Below are 22,997 nucleotides of genomic sequence, written 5' to 3'. Positions count from 1 at the left end.
TATTTTGGGGGTTTTTCATTTGTCTTTGAATTTTAGTCAGGGTCTTTTTTTGTTTTCTGTTTTAATTCCAATGAAAGAAAACCAGGAAACTTTTCAGAGGAACGATGGGCAATTGCTCCCCGTTTTCTGTGGACCCGCTGCGGGCACATGTGCGCCCACCACGCCGCTGGCCGCCCTGTCCCGGAGCAGCGCGTGTCCTCGCCTTCACTCCCAGCAGCGCTGCGCACCTGCTTCCAGGAGACCACGGCTCCTCACGTGTCCCCTCCCGCCCCTCGCAGGCTGCTGTCTCCTCGTCCCTCGTCTCTCGACCTCAGTGCTCACGTCTCAGACGGGGCCTCGCCCCAGGGCGCCACGCCACGCGCACCCACCCAGCTGCTCCTGGGGTCCTGTCGCCGCAGTGTTACCACCCCCGCTGTGGCCTGCAGGTCTTCTCCTGGCGTAGCTTCCGCCCATGTCCCCCTCACCAGCGATGGCCCGTTTCTGCTGCTTAAGCCACAACCTCCAGTCACCTTGACGCTCTTCTTTCTACTTCATATCCCGCTTCCCAGGAAATCCTTTTGGTTCTGCCATCAAAGTTTGCCCCACTGCCTCCTCTGCCGTCACCCCAGAGGAATAATCTTTGTTTTATTTAAACTTCTGTTACCGTGGCTTGTTTATTGCCTTGTTCCAGGGTCGCGGCTTGCACAGGTCTTCCCTTGCACGTGTGGCGTGGGCGCCACGCAGGCTGAGCACCTTCTACAGGACTCCAAGTCTAGTGTGCATCTGGGAAGTCAGCCTAACTAATCAAAATGTTAGTCTTCATAAAAAGGAAGTCATCCTACACACCTGGAGGTGGATGAACAAAACTTTGAATTAGTCCTGGTTACAGACACAGGCAACTGTCCTTCCCTCCTGAGTTGGCTCCACGCAGCTCTTCAGAAGGAGGGCCTACTCAGCCATTGTCCTAACTGTGTACAACTCCATCTATTCGAGAATCATTATATGATCGGACTGTCAGAAACAAAACTAACGGGCATATCTTTTTTTACAGTGTTTAAAGCTAATGCTGGAGAAACTCGGCCTTCCCGGTAAGTTGCAGGCCGTGACGCTATGTAATCCTACCCACGTCCTCTGCTTGCAGGGAAGTGTTTACAAGCCTCACGCAAACGTGTCCAACTTCTTCCCCCAGGGTGGTCTGCGGCACGTGACACTTGTGTGCACGTGATAAGTTCTCCCAGTGCTGGTGTGCAGCTGAAAGCACAGGGGTGTGAGTTAGCCGCCCCCGAGGGAGGGGCCTGGGTCGGGTCCCGCAGAGGCGCGGCCGAGGGCAGGCGGAGGTTTGCACCCTCTGGTCGCCCAGGCCTCTCACTGGTTTTCTAAACCTCGTTGGGGCCGAGCGTCAGGGACTGTGCGTCATGCCAGCAGCTTGGAGGTGTGGACTAGGGACCGGAGTGTGAGTGGGCACATACATCAGGGCCTCTGAAGGAGCTCCCCAGAGGGTCGTGCCAGTGAGCCGGGCGAGACATCAGACCGCGTCCACGGCAGGGCGGCGCCATCCTCAGCCTCTGGCGGGGCCGGGACACGCACTGGAGCTCCACCCGGAGCCGTGTCCTCGACACCAGTCTCCCGCGCAGGCTCACCGCCACCCGCCGCCCACCGCCCCCCCCCCCACACACACACACAGATGGGACGGGGAGGCTGACAACGGCCATGTGCGTAGCCTCCCCCATCCAGAGCTCAAGCCTCCCGACCTGGCTGCCCCCTGAGGGCCGGTGCTCGCTTGTAACGTACTGGCGCTGGTCTTTCAAGGAACGTGCTTGGGTTAAGTTAGATACTCACACAAGTCTTACTGTATCAAAATCTAGAACTAAGGACAAAAAGGGTCTGCAAAGAAGAGTTACTGGGATTCAAGCCCTGTGTCCTGTGTGGGATAAACAGGCGATCATGCTTATTCCTTAGGCACAGTTCCTTCAGGGGGCGGGGCGGGGGGCGGCCGCGGCTGTCGGAGAGACAGCGCTGTTCTCCTTCCTGTCCAGGGTCCCAGCGTCGGCTCCACTCGGCTCCTCCTCCTCCAAAACCCCCTCCCCGTTGCCTCAGTGCAGCAAGCATGTGAAAACCAGAGATCTAATTAGAGACTGTTTGCCATGTATGAATGTTATTTATACCAGCTTCACTGAACATGCTGTTCTGGACGGCACTGTTTTTGTTAGATTCCCCACTAACTGGATAGGCCCCGCTTTGTCGTGCACTTCCCCAGCTGCTGAGCAAGGTTAGCCTGTTCTTTCAGCTGGGACAGCGGCGTGACACTCAGCCGCACGCTTTTAGAAGAAAGTCTACACTTAGAGATACACACACCCCACCTTGTGATGTGTGTGCATGTGAATAATAAAGGCAAAATGTACTATCATATAATAGTAGCAAATGTTATTTTTATATGCAAATATACATTAATTATATGCAATTACGCATCTCTTGATGGAGTGGAGAGAAAATTAACCAAATTGGGGCAACAGTTTTTTCATGTTCTGAAAGAGAGAATTTTTTTAAAGAAAAGTAATTATTAAATCATATCCCATTTGCTATTCATATACCCAGAAAGGTTATCCCAGACAAACTCTTGAAACATTCTGAATTATTTTTCATTCCAGTTTTTATTCTCTCACAGGGGACATGTGGCATTTACGAAAAATGGATTGGTGCGATGAAGCTGGGGAGCCTTTATGTGAGGAAGTAAGATTACTTTTATACATTTTATTCTCTTAAAATGATTGTGTTTACTTGGTATTTTCATACAAGATACTCAGCTCACTCATAATTCTAGGGAAAGCCTTAATCTCTTTAACGTACAAACGTTTCTACCTGGGTCTGCTTTCACTTCTCCCGCCCGCAGTCACGTGAGTGTTCAGAGGGAGCGTCTCGGCGCGGGGGCACGTTCCTGATGTCTGTGTTACGCCCTCTTTTGATAAAGACTGTGTCCCTAGGAGGAGCAGGCAGAGGACATCAGAGAACAGAAGACATTTGAACTAATGAAAGAATTTGAAGATAACGCTCTGAATTTCGAAACCTGAACATGTTAACCTCAGAGTTTATCTTACCAGCCAGTCACGTAGGCTCCAATCCAAACCGCGTCTCCAGGTCCGGCCAGACTCGTAGGGTAGCCTGAGGACCAGTGTATCACAGGGCCCATGGGGCCTGGTTCATCGTACTGGTCCTCCACATAGCATTAACTGGCCTGTCCAAACCCACGGCCTTCAAAGGAGCCCCGAAGTGAAGCTCTGTGAGAGCGGGGAGACAGCCGAGGTCGGCCCCCCGCCCCCACTGTGCCCGCCTGCTTCTGTGCAGGGACTGGCGGCGGCACTGAACGCCAGTGGCGGCCGCTCTGAGCAGGTGTACTGGGGTCATCCCCTGGAACACTGCTGTGTAGCAGTAACAGTACAGAGGGGACCCCCCTGAGTCTTGGCCCGAGTAAGAAGTGGGCCTCAGAGAATCTTCAGGACATACAGTTTGGGTGTCGGAAGAGGAATACCGTTTCTACATTTTCTCCTCTATTAAGTCCCAAGTTGGTATCAAACTAGGACCATGTAGAGCAAACATTACCTTCAGAACTGGTTCCGCTTCCCAGACTTGCTGCCTGCCTGCCCCACCCGGGCCTTTTTCAGCCTGCAGTGTGGTCCCCCGCTTCCCGGCCGTCCTGCAGGTGTGGGCTCGGCCCTCACAGCCCTGTTCTCCCCTCCCTCCTGGCCCTGCCCACGGCTGGCCTCCTGGGTCAGACCTTTTCCCTTTTCCTTTTTTTTCTTTGCCTCTTACCTAAGTCACTACACCGGCGTCCCTGAGCCCAGGTGTCCCCACGTCAGCGTGCCACGTGTGTAGCAGCCACGTGGGTTTCTAAAACGCCTTCTCCGAAGTCCTGGGTGGCTTTTTTCAAAGGCACTAAAAACTCCTTTGTTTCTATTCCACACCCCTCCCATCCGTGACCACCCTCCGACCCAGCTGTTCTCTGTTTCTCTCCAGCTGGGCCTGCCCACACCAACCAGTCTGGTCCCTCCGCTCCTCCTCCAAGCGAGCTCTCCTTACTCCTCACAGAAGCTGGACCGCACTGTTGGCCTTCCCATGAGAAATTCCCTCTCCCCCGTCACCCAGCTGCCCAAGTCCAGCCCATCTTTTAGAAGGAACCAGAGTTTCATCCTCTGTCAGTGAGACTCGTCATTTCTCACCTGGCCCTCTCCCCTCCCTCTGCTAGTCTCTCGGGCACGCGCAGCTCATGCCCACGATTTAATGTAGAAGGCCAGGCTGCTTTGTAGGCCTAGCTCATTTCCTGCTCGTCCACATCTGCTCTCTTATCTATTCATTTATTTACATCATGGGGAATAGAGGCATAGGGGTCAAAACAAAGGCCAGTGGTGTGTGTGTGCCCCGCAGAGGTGACGGGGGACAAACGGCCTTTCTGTGTTCCCAGGACGCGACGCTGAAAGGGCTTGGGATACGTTCTGGAGACACTTTGCTTTTAGTTGAAGGAAAACGTCTTCCTCCGGTAAGATTTTGCTTCTAAATAGACCATTTGTGAATAACTGTTATTGTTATCTGATTCCAAAGGTGGCAGGTTCCCACCGTGGGAAGGTGACGCGTTGTGACAGTCGTGAAGAACGTACCGCACTTCACATCTTTAGGGGCCCCTTCCTGTACCATCAGTCGTGTATGCAGTTTTATTTTCTACTTTTTACATTTAATTTTTTAACCTGACCACAAAATCCAAAAACAATTATTATATCCAGTGTATGACTTGTCACAGTTTAATTCACTTTATCCCATTGTTGGAAATTTAGCTTGTTTAAAATTTTTTTCTTATAGTAGTACTTAAAAACAAGTCCTTTTTAAGATAGTTCTAAAGATGGGATTAAGCAGTCAAAACTTTTTAAAGACTCGATAATATATGTTGCCAGCTTGTTTTCCCGAAAAGCTGTGCCGGATGTAGTCTCATCGGCAGGATGCGTGAGGGCCAGGTCCCTGCTCTTCCACAAACCCTGAGTGTTACCGCTTTTTACAACCGTTATTTATTAGTGTGTTTTTAATGTGGACACATGTCAAGATTTTTTTAAAAAGTGACCCAAAATTCCAGCACTCAGATTACCATTTGCTTATGATTGGAAAATTCACACAGCACAGAAGGTTATAAAACGGGTAACAAGTTTCTCCCATGTCTTCCTCCCCAGAAAGAGCCACAATAAATTAATGTATTTTTCTTCGTATATTCTTGAAGAAGAAAAAGGATGCCTGTTTTTATGCTGAATGTAAATATATGCACATCCTTTTTAAAGTTTTCATAAAGGGGGTCATATTCTAGACAGGTGTTTTACACCTGTTGCTTTTTGTTTTTATTCACTTAATATACCTTCAGTATCTCCTCATATCAGCACATGTCTTATTCTTTTTCATGACTTCCTGGGATTCTGTGGTATTTTGTACCGTGCCCTTTAAAGTTAATTTCTGAATTGAAAATACTGATGATACAAAATTCAAAGTGTTTAAAAAGCCGGGCAAAGAAAAGTAGGTATCCCCCTGCCGCCAGCCCCTCCGTGCACCCCTCCCCCTCCCTAGGCAGCACATACGCACTCACACAGACATTCCTTCTCCATATATGTGTGTGCTGTGTCATTGCGCACACCATTATCTCAGTCTGTGTGATGGCTTTTGTATCGCCCACTGGACGGAGGGACCATAATTTATTTAACCAGTCTCTTCTTGCAGATTTAGGTTGTTTCTAATCTTTTGTTGATACAAATAACACTGCAAAAAACACACAAATGTGCCGTTGCGCATGTACGTGTCTACAGAATGAATTCCGGGGTCTGCCGCTGCGGCCTCCTGCTGTGCACAGCTGGCGGTGGCGGCCCCGGCCCGTGGCTCTGTGCGCAGGGGCCAGCCCGTCAGCAGGCGAGCTCCTCCCCGGGAACAGCCACTTCAGGGCTCAGGCATTTCGGCGTGACAGTGTCTGGTTATTCTCCCAAAGCTTTGCGACAGTTTATACGCCTGCCACCAGCTCACCCAGTTTCAACAACATAGAGGATATTTTTAGACTTTCTGGTTTTTGACAAGCTGATAGGTGAAAAATAGAATTTTGTTTTGATTTACACTTATTTAATTGATTGGAGGTGGAGTATATATTTATTAATCTTTGCCTGTTTAATAAATAGAAAAATATTCTCATTTTTTGAAATATATATTTTTAAAAATGTATGTTTTTTTTTCACGTTCTCGTGTTCTGTTGGAAACCGAGCACTGAAACGCCACCTTTAATCCCTAATAAAGCTATTAAAGGTCTCTGGCAGCTGGGGGGTGGGGGGGGACCAGTTAAATTAGTCACACTGAAGTGGCGGGGTGTGTTTAAGGCGGTGGCCTCCGGCTCAGGCCACGGGCTGGCGCTCTGAGGGTCCTCTGGGAGCCCGAGTGAGTGAGAGCGGCCCGAACCCTGCGCGTCGGGTTCATGCTGCTTGGCGGCGCCTGAGCGCGTTTCCGTGGCCGGTCCTGTCACACGTGTTGGTGTTTTGTTTATACTTTCATTTATTGCAGCTACTGAGATACTTCCGAGCAAAGAACATTTAGTGTGATTTTTATTACTTAAACTTTTGATGGTAAAAACAATTAACAAGTACAACATATGAGGTCTGTCCAGAAGGTATCCAGGCACGTACTATGGAAAATAGACATTTATTGAAGATACAAGATATAAGAAACACTGTACACAGGACAATGACACCTCAGTCCCCTTCAAAGCAGGCACCCCGGGACCTCACACAGGTCTCCCAGTCGCCATCAGCTGCCCTGTTGTATTTTCCTGAATCTCATTGATGGTCGGAAATCTCTTCCCTTTCAAAAGTGTTTTTAGTTTTAGGAAAAGCCAGAAATCACAGGGCAACAAATCTGGGCTGTAGGAGGACTGAGTCACCTGGGTGATTTGATGTTTTGCCAGAAACTGCATGAGATGTGAGGTATGAGGCAGTGTCTTGTGATGAAGCTGCTGGTCACCAGGTGCCCACAGCTGGGGCCTATGAGTCACCTGAATAGTTTCCGCAGAGGAACGTTCAAGCTTAACGCAAAATTGGATGCAGATTCGTTGCTCTACTCGCTCAGTCATTTTGAATGTGACGGCCACACAGCACTCACACTCACTCAATGGTGTCTACTGCCCCCACTGACTAGTACAGTGAAGTCGTCATTGTTCACACATGCACATGCCAGTCCACTCCCCTTGGCTGCCACGTGACATCAGTGTCTCGCAAACCATTCTCTTTATATTAACAATGGCTGGACTTTTCCTGGACAGACCTCGTATAGCAGTTAATACATATAAAGGGAAAAACAAATTCGGGAGCATGTTCTGTTATCAAGATGTTTCTTCCCATCGGTGTAGAAGTGGAAGTTCACTTGTGTACATCACAACAGTTCGAAATGCTCCATTCTCCAGGGTTTCCTGAAGGTGCCCGTGTGGTGGTACCAGCCTTGGGGACCCGCGGCTCAGGGGAAGAGCTGTCAGGACCAGAGGAACTGCACCGCCCCTCAGGGTGGGGCCTGGAGAGCTGCTCCCACCCCAGGTGAGAACAAGGCAGAACCCGTTTCATCCGTAAGCCGTTCCACAGCGGTAACACCGTCCTGCATCTGTGCTGCGCTTTATAACCTCCGTCAGGTACAACCCGTCACACTCCTTACATTACATAAGGGATGTTTGTGTGTCATCTCTCAAGGTTCTCATGGCAATATGACCAGTGGCCTCACTGATCATGCTAGACCAGGACACTGAGGCTCATGTCACAGTCCTGCAGCCCCAGGACAGAGCCAGAGCTGGAGTCTGCCCGTGCCCTGCGCCGCTCCTGCTCCCGTTCCTTCTGCCGCCACCCCAGCTGCAGGAACTGCCCCGGGCGTCCCCCCTCTCACTGCCGCCCAAGAATAAACAGGACCGTGGGGGCGCACCACCTCCCCTCCCAGCTGCCCCCACAGGTGGAATTCAGGTGTCACTGGCAGAGCCTTTGAATTTCCCCTGTGCAGGCGGCTTCCACTTCGTTCCAAAGACGGCACCGATCAGTCTCCTTTGTCACTGTGGATAGAAATCTAGTAGGACCAACGCTCTATGTATTTTTAAGTCATGCTTTACCTAATTATTTAGCTTTGGGGGGGTTAAGTATCCTACATTTATATTTTTTATTGTTTAAACCTCTTCTGAAAATGAATCAAACTCTATGTGCTTACTCGTTGAAGTTAGGAGTATATGTTTCGAGCAATAAAATATTTTAATGTTGAGTTAGTTATGAAATTGGCATTAAGTTATTTTTTGGTTGGGTTATATTAGATTATGTTAGCTAATTCTAAACATGCTTTGGTAATAGAACAATAATTATATACAGAGTTGGCTATGGACGTAAAAAGCATGTTTAATCGGTGTTTCTCCATGAAAGGGAAGAAACAGGTTCATTTTATTCATAGTCCTTCTTTATAACAACATGAAGCTTTTCTGCTTAATTTATTTATGATCTAATTTTGTTATATATTAGCAGTGTGCCCAGCAATAGACAAAGACATTTAATGAAGGCAAAAATGAGTTATTAAATTATTCTGAATTTTGAAGTTAGTTTCCAGCTTTTATATCCAGAATGGTAGATGAGAGAGCGTTTTATTTCCCCTTTTACACACAAATGAATGTATAAGGATCCTTGCAGTCAGTAAACACCTGCTGTGTGTGTCCACCCGACCCGGCGCTGGACGGACAGAGGCGTGCTGGCCTGCCCTCCCTGGCCGTCCTGTTCTTTTATGTGCCCGAGAGAACAGACAAAAAGGAAGCAAGTTGGGGTGAGTGGGACAAGAGGCGACGGGAAGGCGGAATAAAGATCAGGGCAGCGCCTCCTACCAGCGGCGTCCCCGCCAGGCAGGGCGGCAGCACACGTGTAAACCCTCCGAGCCCGTCCCAGTGAGGGAGCTCCGGGACCGCGGCTGCCGTGACAAGGCGGGACGTCCCCTCCGGAGTTGGGCGGCGCAGATTCAGGGAACTCATAAACCGGGGTTCACGGATGCAACCGTGCTAGAAGTATTTACGACATTGAAACGTGGCCTCTGTTTCAGAAATGTCAACTAAATGCATCTCAAGCTCCCCTCAGACACTCAGCGCTGTCCTTTGTAGGGGCTCCTGGTGACGTGCGCGCGGACACTTCCCTCCGCTACCTGGGAGACGTGGAGATCTCCGAAGATGCCACCTTGGCGGAGCTCAAGTCTCAGGTCAGACCCCTCCCGCAGCACACGTGGCGGTGATCTGGGTCCTTCCGGGGAGACAGTGACCTGCTCTCCCGTCTCCTGTCCCCTCGCTTGCGGTCTGTTCTGATGGGGCGTGTGATTTATGCCACGTGCAGCGGGGAGCGCCCAGCAGGCGGCGTGCACGGTCCGCAGCTCCGGCCCCCCTCTGCGAGGTCCCCCCTCTGTGAGGTCCCCCCTCTGCGAGGCCCCTGACAGGCGTGCTGTGCTTCCATCTGAGCACTTCCTCGGTGGCCTGCCGCTGTGTTTGTTTTAGTTTTTAGGTAAACGTGGTTCGTGGGAACATGAGTAAGGCTCCAGTTCACCCCTTATTTACATCGTCTGTGTCACTGGGACCCACATGCTGTGCGTTGTAGCTGAAAGGGGTGTTACCAGTTCCCACGGAGGTCAGGACGTCAGCCTTGTGTTCGGGTGTTAAACTCGATATTTCAGTGTCTTCTAGTGCGTTAACATTCACAGAGAAAGCTTTTGTCCAGCTGGGACGGCCGGATTGAGTGAGCACTAAATGCTTCAGAAGCCTCTTTCACTGTGGGACTGAAGTGGACACCCCTTCTTCCTCCTAAGGGAAAAGTGTGGGGGCAGATGATACGAATATCAGTCACTGACATTTGACCTGTGTGTCCTCAATGTATGAAATGACCTCCCTAAAAAAAAAAAAATGGTTTCTTTCTCACGAGAACAAGTAGGAAATGACTTTTCTTGTATTGAGTTGGAAAACACCAAAGCGCTGTTTTTAGGTGGGAAATGGATGAATATTGGCTATTTTATATACTACAACCTAAATAATACAAATGTTATCTACTCCAGACTAGTTGAGCCATTGGGGCTTAGCAGTAGGATCCAAAGATTTTGAAATATTTCAAAAGTCCTTTCCTCGGCCGAGCAAACGCTGTTAGAGTCACACGGCAGAAGCTGAAGGTGGGTCCCCGCTTCTGCCAGTGACCCTGTGCGTGCGAGTGACACTCCCACGGAAATTAACCTCAAAGTTTCATTTTCTAAAGCGTGGTGATTAAAAAGGAGCTTTTGGGTCAGACTGAGAGATTGGGAACCCCCTTCTCTCACGCCGGTTTCAGGACAGAGAAACACAGGGACTCCTCGGGGCTGGCCGTGTGCGAGGGGCCCTGAGACTGCACAGCAGGCACTGTCGTCGCCCAGGACGCGCCTTCCCTCCGACGCCCCCGGGCAGCGCTCCGTCCTTCCCGGAAGGCAGCGCCGCGGGCCTGGCAGCGCTTTCACCGCGGACGGTGTCTGTCTCTCTCCAGGCCCTGGCCCTGCCCGCCGCGTCGGAGCTCCCCGTCCCGTCGCCGGCCTTCCTCCGGGCCTGGGCGGCGGGCAGCCAGCGGCCCGGCAGGCTCCTGCGGGACGACCAGCAGCGGCTCAGGTAGGGCCCACCCGCCCGGGGGGAGGCCGCGGGGTACCACCCGCACCGTGAACCCAGCTCTGAGACAGCTTCCGCTTTCCGCACTGAGTACGAAACGTGGCTGCGTGTGTTCGCTCCGGGGCCGGACGGCCTCGGGGGGCCCTTCTCCCGGCGTTGCTGGGCTGTCCCTGGGGCGGCGCCGCGTCGGCGTAAGGCAAACGGCCTGTTCGCCTGAGTGACCGCCACCGTAGCATGGGCGGGCACCTGCGTCGCAGCCCGTGATTGCCGTGTTGTCTTCGTGGGCAAGACGTTTAATGCGGGCTTTCTGAGCGGCTGTCACTCACATGGGATGGTGTCATGAGCCGTCCCCACCGTGCTGTGTGTGCATCGCTCACCGTGTCACTGCGGGTTTGCCCCCTGTGACCAGCCTCTCCCCGCCCCCGCTGCCGGCCCCCGGTCACCCCCGTTCTACTCTCTGTTGCTGTGACGTTTTAGATTCTGAACTGAGGTGACTCCCGTGCCGTCCTTGTCGTTCTGTCTGACGTGACCTTACTCATCGCAGTGCCCTGGGGCCCGTCCTGTGGTGGCCGGCAGCAGCCTGTCCTTTCTCCTGGTTGAGCGAGTCTCGTCCGTGCGTGCGTACGCGCACCGGCCCCACCGCGTCCCCTCCTTCGCTGCTGGGCGCCGAGGTTGCCCCACGTCTTGGCCGCTGTGAAGGAGCTGCAGTTGGACGCGGGAGTGCGGGTAGTTCTTCGGTGGCCTGAAGAGGTGGGGCTGCCGGATCCGTCGGCCGTCCTCTTGTTTCGTTTTCTGAGGAACCTTCAGACGGTTCCCCACGGCGGCTGCGCCAGCGCACGGGCCCCCGTCCTCCGCGTCCTCACCTCCACTGTCCTTGGCGGACTCGCCGACGGGCCGTCCCGGCTGGTGCGGGCTGAGCTCCCGTGGTTCTGCTGTGCGTGCCCTCCGCCTGGTGACGGAGCGCCCCTGCTCACTGCCCGCTGGCCGCCAGTTCGTCTTCTCTGGGAAGATGTCTGTTCGCTTCCTCCGCCCACGTTCCCATCAGATTGTTTGGGGTTTCTGCTGTTGAGTTGTGGGGTTCTTTATACCCTGTGGGTATTACCCCTGCGGGTACCTGTGACTCGCAAGTGCGCTCTCCCGCGCTGTAGGCGGCCTTCCCGTGGTGGTTTCCTTTGCTGTGCCGAGCTTTCAGCTTCGGTCTCATGTGGTCCCACTCGCCTGTCGGTGCCTTTGTGGCCTTTGCTCGGGTGTCAGATCCAAAGCATCACGGCTGAGACCAGTGCCAAGGGGCCTCGGCGCTCACCCGCTTGCGTTCTTGGGCGTTTGATGGTCTCGGGTCTTCAGTCCAAGTCGTACCCCACTCTGAGTTGATCTGTGCGTGTGGTGTACGTAGTCAGGTGGGGGTCCAGCTCCATTCTTCTTGCGTGAGGCTGTCCCATGTTCCCAGCCCCGTGTGAAGAGACTGTCCTCTTCCCTTGCATATCCATGGGGCCTTTGTCATGCGTTAATTGGTCGTGAATGTGCGGGTTTGTTTCTGGGGTCGCCTGTGTTCTGTCATTGGTCCCTGCCTGTTTTCAGGCCAGTTTTAATCACTGGAGCTCTGTAACCGAATTTGAAATCAGGGAGCGAGATGCCTCCGTCTTACCTGTAGGTAGGTCACTTTGGGAAGAATGGACGTTTTAACAGTGTTCTTCCCGCCCACAAATACGGGGTATCTTTGCATTTATTTGTGTCTTTGTCAGGTCCCTTCATCAAATTCTTATACTTTTCAGTGGACACATCTTCCATCTCCTCAGCTAAACGTGTTCCTAAGTACTTTTTTATTTCGATGCTGTTGTAAATGGGATTTTTAAAATTTTTTGTTTTGTGATAGTTGTTAGTGTATAAAATGCAGCTGATTTCTGTATATTGATTTTGTATCCTAAAAGTTTACTGAATACGTTTATTGGTTTTAATATTTTTGATGTAGTCTCTTAAGATTTTCTAAGTATAACACTATGTGATCCGCAAATAGAAACTTCATTTCTTCCTTTCTGATCCAAGGGCATCTTGTTCTTTCTCTTACCTAACTGCTCTGACTAGGCCTCCAGTCCTGCTGAATAAGCATGCAGAAGTGGGCCTCCCGGTCTGGTTCTTGATCCTAGAAGAAAAGCTTCGAGGTTTTCTCCACAGAGTGTGATGGGAGCTGTGGGCCTGTCGGGTGTGACCTTCCTGATGTGCGTTTCCTCTGTATTGTTGGTTTTCAGCATGAAGAGATGCTGAACTGTGTCGTGTTTTTTCTGCATCTGTTGAGATGATTGTATGATTTTTACCCTTAATTCTGTCGATGTGGGGGCCACACTCACCGGCTGGCAGGTGTCTGACACAGCTGTGCACCCCTGGCCTGATCCCACTTGGTCACGGGGTGGCCCTTTGGGTGTGCGGCGAAGGTGGGCTCCTGTTCTGTTGAGGGCGTCTGTGTCTGTGCTCCTCAGATACTAACTAGCCGTGTGTTTTCTTAGCGCGGCCTTGCCTGCCTCGATGCCAGGGTGATGCTGGCCTCGTCACACAGGCCCGGAAGTGCCTGAGCAGGGGAGCCGCTGCTCTTTCCCGTTTGGGAGAGCTCGTCAGTGAAAGCCGTCTGGCCCTAGACTTGCCTTTGTTGGGAGAACTTTGACTTCTGGTGCGGTCTCCTTGCCAGTACTCGGTCTGTTCAGGTTTTCTCTTTCTTCATGATCCGTCCTTGGTAGGGTGCATGTTCCTAGGAACTTACCTGTTTCTTGTACGTCGTCCAGTTTGTTGGAGTACAGCTGGTCATCGTCTAAATTCTGAGTGTTCCGTATGGTATTTTGCTGAAGAAGAAAGCTTAAATTGACAAAATGTTTCATAAAATTAAATGATGTCACTCACTATTTGGTTCCACTGCTTGTCAGGGAACACAAAGTGGGAAGGAGGACTGAGGTCTGCTTGGAGCCCCTTCAGGAGGAGGAACGCTTAGGGTGAGTCGTCCTGAAACCCACGCAAAATCACGCCTTAGCACCGTGCGCGGCTCCTTCAGAATCACTGCTTCTCAGGAGTCTGGCGCCTTCACACAGACTGTGCTCTAGACATGTGTCTGTGTCTGTGCGTCTGTGAAAACGGGAGTGAATTGTTCCTGGTGCACACAGAACCCGCAGCGACCTTGCAGGCCCTCCCCCCCCCCCCCCCCGCCCCGTCCCTTCTCCTGTAGAGGGTCCCTTTGCTCTCTCGGCTGTCAGCACGCCACCTGTCTCTCCAGCGCCCTCTCTTCCCAACGGGGAGCCCGTGGCTCCTTCCCATAGCACCCGCCGCCGCTCTCCCCCGCCCGCGTCACAGCGTCTGCTGTGGCCGTGCTGGGAACCCCCACCCCGCCCCATGTTAGGCGGCCCAGCCCCCCACCCCCACCCCCACCTCTCTGTCCCTGCCGCCTCCCACACGACTGCTGTGGGCTCAGAAGGGGAGCGTCCCCTCCATCTGGGTCAGAAGTGGAGGGAATCTAAGGAAAGAGGGTCTCCCACTAGCACTTGGGGTTTAGGGGAACCCTCTCCTTATGCAAATGAGATGCGTTGGAGGGCTAGCTCCGCCCACCACACCCCCCATAGTTACAGGTCTTGCTCGCTTTGTGTAAAACCTGCCACGGCCCGCGCTCTGGTGCAGCCCCCAGGACGTGCTGCTGAGGACGTGGCTGCGTCTCCCCGGCCAGCGGGCCTACGCGCCGCCCCGGGACATGGTGTGGGACTCCGCCCGGGGCTCGGCCCGCTCCTTGCGGCAGCGCGTGGCTGACTTCTACGCCCTTCCTGCGGAGAACGTCGAAATTGCCAAATACTTTCCAGAGAAGTTGGAGTGGCTCCCAGTGTCCAGCTGGGTAAGGCCGGGGGCCCCTCGGAGCAGCCGTGCCCGGCCTTCCCGGCCTCCTGAGCAGCTCCGCTCGGCTCCTCACGGGGGGGGGGGGGCTTGGTAGGAGCTCAAGCTTATCTTCTTTATTCAAGATGCGTGGTTTTCCCTAGAACCAGCAGGTGACCAAGAGGAAAAAGAAGAAAAAGCAAGATAATCTGCAGGGGCCACCTTATTACTTGAAGGATGGAGATACTGTTGGTGTCAGGGTGAGTTGGTGACAGCAAATCGGGCACTTTGACAGAACACGGGGACCAGGTGACTGAGCACAGATAGTCCCGTTTTCTGTAAACTGTCTCAGAGGCTGGGAGAAGGGGGGCCGGACAGCTCACTGCAGGAGGCCAGTAGGACCTCCGTCCCAAACCCACTTGGGGTCTGACTGGGAGAAGCAGCTCCTGAAGCTTCGGTGCTGTGCGGGGCTGTGGGCTTCACGTGGGGCCTGTACTCATTCGGTTACGGCACCCCTTCCGTTCCTGGTTTGCTCTGAGGGTTTTTGAATCGTGCATGAACTCTGGATTCTTAATACTAAATTTTATTCTGTGCATTTTCTGCACCTGTCAGATTAGCCATCTGGTTTTCTCCTTGAATCAGGCAGTGCGGCCCCACTACATAAATACGTGCTTGACCCAGACCGCTCTCACGTTCCCCGGACAAACCGTTTGCTCTCCTGCAGCAGCAGTTTTTATATTAAGGGATAAGGCTTCCCTTGATGACCACTTCTAGTCAACTCTGGTCTAGACAGTGTGACCAACCTGATATGACCACCCCCCCAAAGAAAAGTAAATAAAAAATTGAAAGACACGTAAGAAAAATTCTAAAAGGAAAATATGAAGCTTTTCTTTACATGCTAGAAGGGAGATTCAAGAGACTACAGGTAAACCATGAGCTCTATTAAGAGTCAAAAGATTACCAGGTAACTAGGAATACATCCAAGACAAAGATTTCTAAGGCTGCCCAGGAGAACAGGTCAGAAATGCCGAGCGGCGGTTAAGCTCCGGGTAGAGTCAGGCGTCCTGTTCTCAGGAGGGAGGCTCCCGACCGTGAAGGCAGCGTCCTCCCAGTTCAGAGCTGGCCCCGGGCCTGTGGGAACCGTGCAGATCGGTCACAGGGAAGAAGCATGGGGGAAGCCACGGGCTCGAGAGCTAAGGTGTTTTTATGAAAGAGCAGGGGCAGCGTCCTTGAGCTGCCAGGTATCAGGTGACCATGGCTTTGGGGTAGAGAGAGCCCCCCAGACAGGACTGCACAGGTAGTAAGGAAACTTGACGGGAGTTTCAGTCAGCATTAAAAACAGATTCTTCAGTCGGTGGGGCTGGGAGAGCTGGTTATCCAGACAGAAAAACTACAGTCACTGTTCTGATTTTTCTAAAGAGGGTCCTCAGATTTATTCAAGCCTCAGGCCCCTTAAGATCTGTACCCACCTGTGCCCTCACCGTACGCGCCCTTATGTGACTGAGGTCATGTTTTCCCTAAACTTGTGTATAAATTTACACACCTTGCTCTTAAATGTAGGCTAGACAGGTGTCTGAACACGTAGCTCATTCCTCATTTTGAAACCTAGACTCTCCTGGGGGATGATGATGACGACTTTGGAACCGTCAGAGACGACCTCGGGGGAGAGGACCAGACGCGGCTCGCTCTGGGGACGAGGACAAGGTAACAGTGTCCCCTGCGCTGTCCCCTGAGCGCTCAGGGCCCCAGCTGGCTGCGCACTGGGAGGGAGCCCGCGGCCCAGCTGGGTGCACAGCAGGGCCGGCCCCTCCTCGCCGGGACCCCTGCACCGCCGCCGTCCTCGGTTTGGAACGTAGACTCTCCCGGCGGTGACATGCTTTCCAGGTCTTCCCTTCAGACACAGGCCCCTGAAAACAGGAGCAGCCCCACTCCCACGTGGCGCCGCCTGACCCTCGCTCCCCTCCCCTCCCCGACCCCTCCTCCCCGTCGGCCTGGCCGCTACGCCCCGGGCCACCTCGCCTGACCGCCACCCGCAGGACGCTCAGACGCCCCGGCTCCTGCCCTGCCGCTGCGCGCGCGGCGACTCCGCTCACCCCACCCGAGTCCCTCGCCCCGGGCGCTCAGTCCGTCCTCTTCTGTGCAGTCTGCTTGCTGTCCTGGCCTCGGGCTTCCTAGAGCACCCTCGAAACCCACTGCGGTCCCCAAGCGCCCAGACCCAGCTCTCACCACCGTGGGCCACGTCGTCACCTCCGGGTGCCATGTCCTCCTTACCTGCTCCACTCTTTGGTCTCCGGACCTGGGTGGGCCCTGTGTCCGTGACTGTGATCCTGTGTCTCCGCAGCCACGAAGCCCTTCACGTGCAGAGCAGCGACACTGTCCCCAGTGCGGGGACGCCTGGCCGGCCCCACAGGCCGGAAGCCTCTCTGTCCATCCGCGTCGGGAGCTTCAGATAGCGCCGGCCCGCCAGCGTCCCCGTGGGCGCAGCACCTCGTCGGAGCCGGTACCGCAGCAGCCGACGCCCCAGGGCCGGGGGCTCGGCCCTCGCTCACCGGGCCCACAAGAGCAGCACGCAGACCCCACAGCCTCTGCTTTGTCATGGTCAGAGGGTGGTCTCGGGCCAGGCACCTGCACTCTTGTCACCGAGCTGCGCGGCACGTCCACCCACGGGGGCTCGCGCAGTCGGGCCATGTCTGCAGGTGGCGGTCAGACGCTGCCCCCACGCCACACTCGACCCCACTGGCCGTTGTAGGAAACGGCCCTCGGTCTGCATTAACGGCAGGCAACGCGGATAAAATGCCGCTGCTGCCCTCGGACCAGGCTGCGGTCACATGCGTGCGCCCCCCCCCCCCCCCACCGTCAGATGGGTGTCTGCGCCCCCTGAGCGGCGGCCGGGCCCCGCTGCGTCCTGGTCCCCACACAGCGCACGGTGCCCCTGCGGTCCGGGGTCAGGACACCCCACTGCCAGGGCCACACCCGCAGGTGCTGAGCAGACGCTCCTGAGCGGGGCGATTAAAACAGAAAAAGGAAATGCAAACAAAGGGGCTTTTCCTCCTCGTCCCGCACGGCGGACCGTCAGATTTAAAAGGTTGACCGCTATCTGTGACGTACAGCGTCCGTGTTACTGAGCTCCCCCCCGACGCAGGACGTGGGCGAGCTGGCTGGACGCGGTCCAGAGTGGGGTCCCTGAGGTAGGAAGCCCGCCCTTCCTCCTCCAGTGTGGCTCTGCAGTTGGGGCCTCCCGCGGATGCTCGTCGGCCTCCAGCACTGTGGTCAGCTCGCGTGGGCGGTGGGGACCGGGCTCGGCCGAACTGCCGCCGGGAGGGAGGGAGTTCATGCTGCGGCCGTGGCTTTTCTATGGAGCGTGACACTGGGGAGGACAGGCCCACCCTCGCCTGTCTCGCCCCGCCACAGCCAGGTAGAAGCCTTAGCCCCCTCTGTCTGTCCGCTCACCTGGGCTGATGCCGCGTCACCTGGGTGGGGAGCAGGCGGGACGTGCGAGCTGCCCTCACGTCTCGGCGCTCAGCACGTCTCAGGACGCGCGCGCGTGGTGACGGGGCCAGAACGGCAGCAGGGCTCTGTCCAGGCCCGTCTGTCCCTGACTAACTGACATGACTCTGCTGTGCCTGTCACACCGGTTCACGACGATGAAATGTTAGTGTGATAACTGAAGAGCTTTGCCTTTGAGAAGCCGGAGGCCTCGCTGCACGTGACTGAGGCGAGGAGGCTGGTGCCGCCAGGTCCTCGGTGACCCCGCCAGGCCTGGGGCCTCCCGTCCCCACCTTACCTCCGGGGCTGGGTGGAGGCTACAGGGAGCGCTGGGCAGCCGTTAGGAAATAAACCGGCTTCAAGCTGCTGGTTTCCGCTGTGGGCTGGCTGCTGCTCCCAAGTGCGCGTCAGGTGCTGAGCAAACAAGGGTTATGTTTAGAAACACTGGGTCTGGGCCGCTTCAGAAATAAGCTGCCTGTGGTTTTAAATAAGTCCAGACTCCTGGGAAAATCTGTGCTGGAAGAAACCGGCGGTGCTGGTTCCTTTTCCTTCTGGGGAACTAGGGCCGCCCGTGTGGCAGAAGTCACAGCCACTCGGGTGACGTTTTCCTGCCAAAAGCGGGGTGGGCAAGCATTCCGGGAACACGACTCCTCCCCGACCTCCCGACCACCGTGTCTCTCTCCAAAGGCAGCAAGACCGAGGCCCACCAGCCCCACTCCCGCCCGGTCCCTGGGTCTCGGGGGCGGGGAGGGGGGTATACTGCCTGACGGTTCAACCTGTGGCCCCGACGAATGTCAGACCGGCCAGGAGCCAGCACAGTGGGGGTGGGGACGGCCACAGTGAAACCTGGGAAACAAGGCGAAAGCGTGGCGGTCACAAGCCCCCCACACTGGCCGCCGTCCTGTTCCCGAATATCATGCGTGTCCACTGTCCCCATGGGCTCTCCTGACGCGCACGTCCTGAGGCCTGGAGACCAGCCTGCTTGGAGCCGAGTGAGCAACGGGCTTTCTTCACCAGCTTGGGGTTGGCCGGCCACACGATTCCCTGCAAAGCTCAGGCGACTGACCAGCGCGTCCGTCGGCCAACGTGAGCGGCCCCGCCCTCACTCCCGGCCAGCGGCCCGTCTCCCTCGTGGCTACAGCCTGTTCGTGCTTTGCGATCAAAACCCTGAAGGCCGTGCCCAGCTGCTGCCTGACACAGACGCGTGTCCTGAGGCCAGCACCCCGCTGGCCTGGGCTGGGGCCGTCAGAGCGCCCTGCCTCCCCCCCACCCCACCCCCGCAGCTCCCCTGTGCAGCCCACCCCGGAGCTCAGACCACGCCTCCACGGAGGTCTCTCTGTCCCCGCTGTCTGCCCAGATGGGCGCCGGTCTGCTCGGAAGTTCCCTCTGCTCCTGCAGGGGTCCCTGGCCTCACACCTGCGGGACAGGTGTAACTCGCGTCTCTACGTGCTTTTGCTTCTCCCATAAAGTCATTGCCCAGTCCTACCGTCAGGAGAGAGGGGGTGTTACGGAAGGACGCCTACAGGGGATTAGGGTCAACTGAGCCGGCACTCGTGTAGTTCCCACTCACAGAAACACCGCAGTGGGGGGCAACCCAGGACTCCGTGGAGACAGGCCATGGAGATGGCCATGGAGTGGCTTCTCTGGCTGCCACCCTCAACGGGCACTTCTGGCCCAAGGTGGCAGCTGGAGGCCAGCATCGCGTCTGCCCTCCAGGCCAGCAGCAGAAGACAGGCACGCTCCCACGTTTTTAAGGAAACTTTCTGGAAATCTCAGTTAATACTTGTGTCTTGACCAAAAGCAAGTCACCCCACTAAAGCCGCAAAGAAGACTGGAGAACAGCGTCACGTTGGCTGGGGCACGTTGGCTGGGGCCTGGTGCGTGCCCCGTTCCCAGCGGTGACGCAGGCAGGAACGAGGAGAACTGGTGTTTACAGGCATCACGCAGGGGCTTCCGCAGGAGCCAAGAGGTCTGAGCTGCTGACGTTCAGAACTGGGTCCCAAAGCACAGGGCCGGCACCAGGATAAGCTGGGCCCTTGGGCGCACAATTTAAAGGAACCCGAAAACTCGGCAAGCTAGATAGATTTTCAGTACAGTATCTTTTGAAATCAGTCAATGCAGCAAAGTCTACAACAAACGGAAATAGCAACACGTCCACGGTCACGCAAGCCTGGGTGTTCTCTTTAGAAAAAGCCTCCCGGAGCCCCTCGTGCCTCCTGCAAGCGCGGCCACACCGCCCTCGCGCGCGGGCTCCGGGCTCTCCCCGGCTCTCCCCGGGCTGCTGCGGAGGCAGGTAGGCGGGGTCAGAGGAAGGAGGAACCGCGCCTGGAAGTCCGCCACCTGGTGGGCGATTGCAGGAAAAGGGGAACCACGTGGTCAGAGGTCGCGCTCAGTCCAGTCTCCCTCCGGCCCCGACGCCGCCCTTTGTCGTCATGCAGTGTAGACACTGAGCTGGGGACACGTGGAGGGGCCCCGGTGCCCGTGGCAGAGGCCAGCGGCTGGGGGACCGCAGCCACCAGGGCCGGGGAGAGAGCCCCACCGGGAACGTTGCCTGAGGCCACAGTCCCTGGTGCAAGGCCCGCACCCCAGGGAGCAGGTAAAGGCCACGTGGCAGAGGGGACGCAGCGGACCGACGGTGCCACGGGGCAGCCTGAGACAGAAGGGCTCCCTTCCCTCCATGCCCCTCAGACCTGGGAACCATTCGGAGGAGGAAGACAGAGCAAGGGCGCGGTACCTGGGGGATTACTGGGTCGGCCCAAAGGCTCACTCAGATTTATTTCTCCAGACGATGGCTCTAGCGCGCTCAGCTGTCTCTACTTCATTCCAAACAGCGTTGTTAGATCGTATTGTGACAGTGGTCACATCACGTGCATTAAAACAAAACATCAGGATTGGTTAATTTTTGTGCAGTCATTTTAATATTGAAGATGGAAGAAAACATTTTTGGCTCATTATGCTTTATTTCAAGAAAAGTAAAAAATGCAACTGAAACACAAAGACTTGTGCCATACACGGAAGGGGCCGTGACTGACTGAACGTGTCAAAGTGCTTTGCAAAGTTCCCTGGTACTGTCGACATTGTGGCCAAATAATCCTCAGCTGCGGGGCTGTCTCATGCCCTGGGAGGGGCTTAGCAGCACCCGGGCCTCTCCCCACTAGAAGCCAATAGCAGGAGAGAGCCACATAAGATATCCAATAAAGTTATTGGTGAAAATGATAAATGTCTTATTTTATGGAAAAAAACCTAAGGACGTTTCAGCCGACTCAGTGTTCCCCGCTAAGGAGACTTCAGGCTCCCTGAGGGACTACGGCAGGGACGGCCTGCGGCCCTCCCTCCCTCGGCGCGGGGCCAGATGGCGTTTCCCAGCCTCTTCACAGCCAGGTGCAGCCCCGTCCCTCAGGTGTTTCCATCTCCAGCCCTGCTACCTGGGCAGGCTCAGGAAACCTCCGCACGTTCCTCCAGGCCCCCCTGCCCCGACCCCAGCACGAAGGGGTGACCAGAGCACCCTGGCCACACCGGGGTCCCTGAGCGCCTGACACACCTGCCCTGCATTGTTCTGGGAAAAACACAAACTTCATTCTGTTAGAGCCGTGACATTGGGGGTCTCCTTGTTACAGCAGCTCAGTCTGCCCCGAGTCACAACAGTCCACGTGACCAGACCAGGTCCAGTGTGAACTTCACCTGTGTGTGTGGTGGTTGAAGTCTTCCCAGGAAACGGCACTGTTTACCCGCAATCACGCCACACTCAAACCCTGCCCTCTCCCCTGCGCCGGCACCTGGCCTCCCCCTCCTGCCTGCGCTCTGACACCTGGAGCTCCCCTCTCCCCTGGGCCGGCACCAGGAGCCAGGCCCAGGCCAGGGGGCCATGCCGGTGCAGGGGTGCAGGCTGGTGGCTGGCCGACCCCACACTGCCCTCCCCAGAAGCCTGTCGTGATGGCCGGGCTTGGCCACAGCACTCACACTGTGATCTCTGACGCCCAACTGCCCCATGGCTCCCAGCTCTGCGCATGCCGGCTGTGTGACCTGGTGCCCGTTGTGACCCTCTCTGCACCTTTCTCTCACCTGTGAAATGTAGACACCCACCTGGTCAGACAGGAGGAACAGGAGGTCATGTTAGTGAAATTTTATAAACGTGCTGATCATCAGCACCATGATGAGCCACCGTCAGCAAGGCCCCATTCCCTCTGCGCTGAATCAGTCATAAGCATGTGACCCGATTCTCAACCTTGAGACACTAGGGGCGGGGTGCAGGAGCCAGGGCCTCGGACAAGGTCCCTTTTAGCTTAAAAGGGGGCCCAGAAGCCCTGCTTGGTGTGGCTCAGCTGCTGGAGCATCGGCCAGTAAACTGAAAGGCTGCAGGTTCAATGCCTGGCTAGGGCACATGCCTGGGCTGCGGGTTCAGTTCCGGTCAGGACGTGTACAAAGGGCAACCAGTCGATGTTTCTCCTGTCTCTCTCCCTTCCTTCTTCTCTAAAATCAATAAGCTTGTCCTTGGGTGAGGATTAAAGAGAGAGAGACAGAAAGACAACCACCTGCTCACATACACCTTATACCGGGTACAGTCAAGTTTGAACGTGACACCTGGAACTGTGGCAGCCATCTTGTTCCTGGGTGGCAACGTGGGAGGGTGTACACCAGGACAAAATGGGGCCCTGCTAAGCAAGGAAGGAGGGACAGGGAGCTGCTGGGACGCCACCTCCACATCCAAAGCACACAAAGCCCTTCTGGATGCTGCCAGCCTGATTTTCAGTTCCATGATGCCAGTCCTCATCCCTCACTCCAAGATGCGGGGGTGGGGGGGGTGACAATGAAAAGTGACCTTGGCGTGAAGATACTAGGGATAAACAGAAGAGCTGCCCGTCTGCAGCTTTACGTAGACTGAGGTGAGAAGACCGGCTAAAATGACCTGCCCTCGGCAAGCAGCCGGGCGGAGGCTGCCTGGGGTCAACCCCGAGAACCTCGGCTCTACCCAGGGCCCCACCTCCTCGCCGAGTTTTTCCCTCAACAGATCCTAGGACCC

General features: G+C 55.3%; 1 protein-coding gene across 1 annotated transcript in view; it reads left to right on the top strand.

The window, feature by feature from the left end:
• The window catches only part of USP40 (ubiquitin specific peptidase 40), a 60,939-nt gene extending 43,922 nt beyond the window's left edge, over positions 1-17,017 (top strand). Inside the window, exons 21-31 of the mRNA XM_090285046.1 lie at positions 1,031-1,067; positions 2,645-2,709; positions 4,436-4,510; positions 7,442-7,568; positions 9,146-9,240; positions 10,536-10,654; positions 13,564-13,629; positions 14,306-14,513; positions 14,656-14,751; positions 16,101-16,195; positions 16,833-17,017. Of these exons, the coding sequence (XP_090141172.1) occupies positions 1,031-1,067; positions 2,645-2,709; positions 4,436-4,510; positions 7,442-7,568; positions 9,146-9,240; positions 10,536-10,654; positions 13,564-13,629; positions 14,306-14,513; positions 14,656-14,751; positions 16,101-16,195; positions 16,833-16,944 (1,095 nt within the window). The 3' untranslated portion in view covers positions 16,945-17,017. The remainder of the gene's footprint in view (positions 1-1,030; positions 1,068-2,644; positions 2,710-4,435; positions 4,511-7,441; positions 7,569-9,145; positions 9,241-10,535; positions 10,655-13,563; positions 13,630-14,305; positions 14,514-14,655; positions 14,752-16,100; positions 16,196-16,832) is intronic.
• Positions 17,018-22,997: the final 5,980 nt, after the last annotated feature.

This window comes from Furipterus horrens, unplaced genomic scaffold (assembly GCF_987537825.1).
Source record: "Furipterus horrens unplaced genomic scaffold, mFurHor1.1.pri manual_scaffold_1, whole genome shotgun sequence".
NCBI classification, from domain to species: Eukaryota; Metazoa; Chordata; class Mammalia; order Chiroptera; family Furipteridae; genus Furipterus; species Furipterus horrens.
Note: the sequence above shows the minus strand (reverse complement) of the source record. Positions and strands in the feature narration are given on the sequence as shown.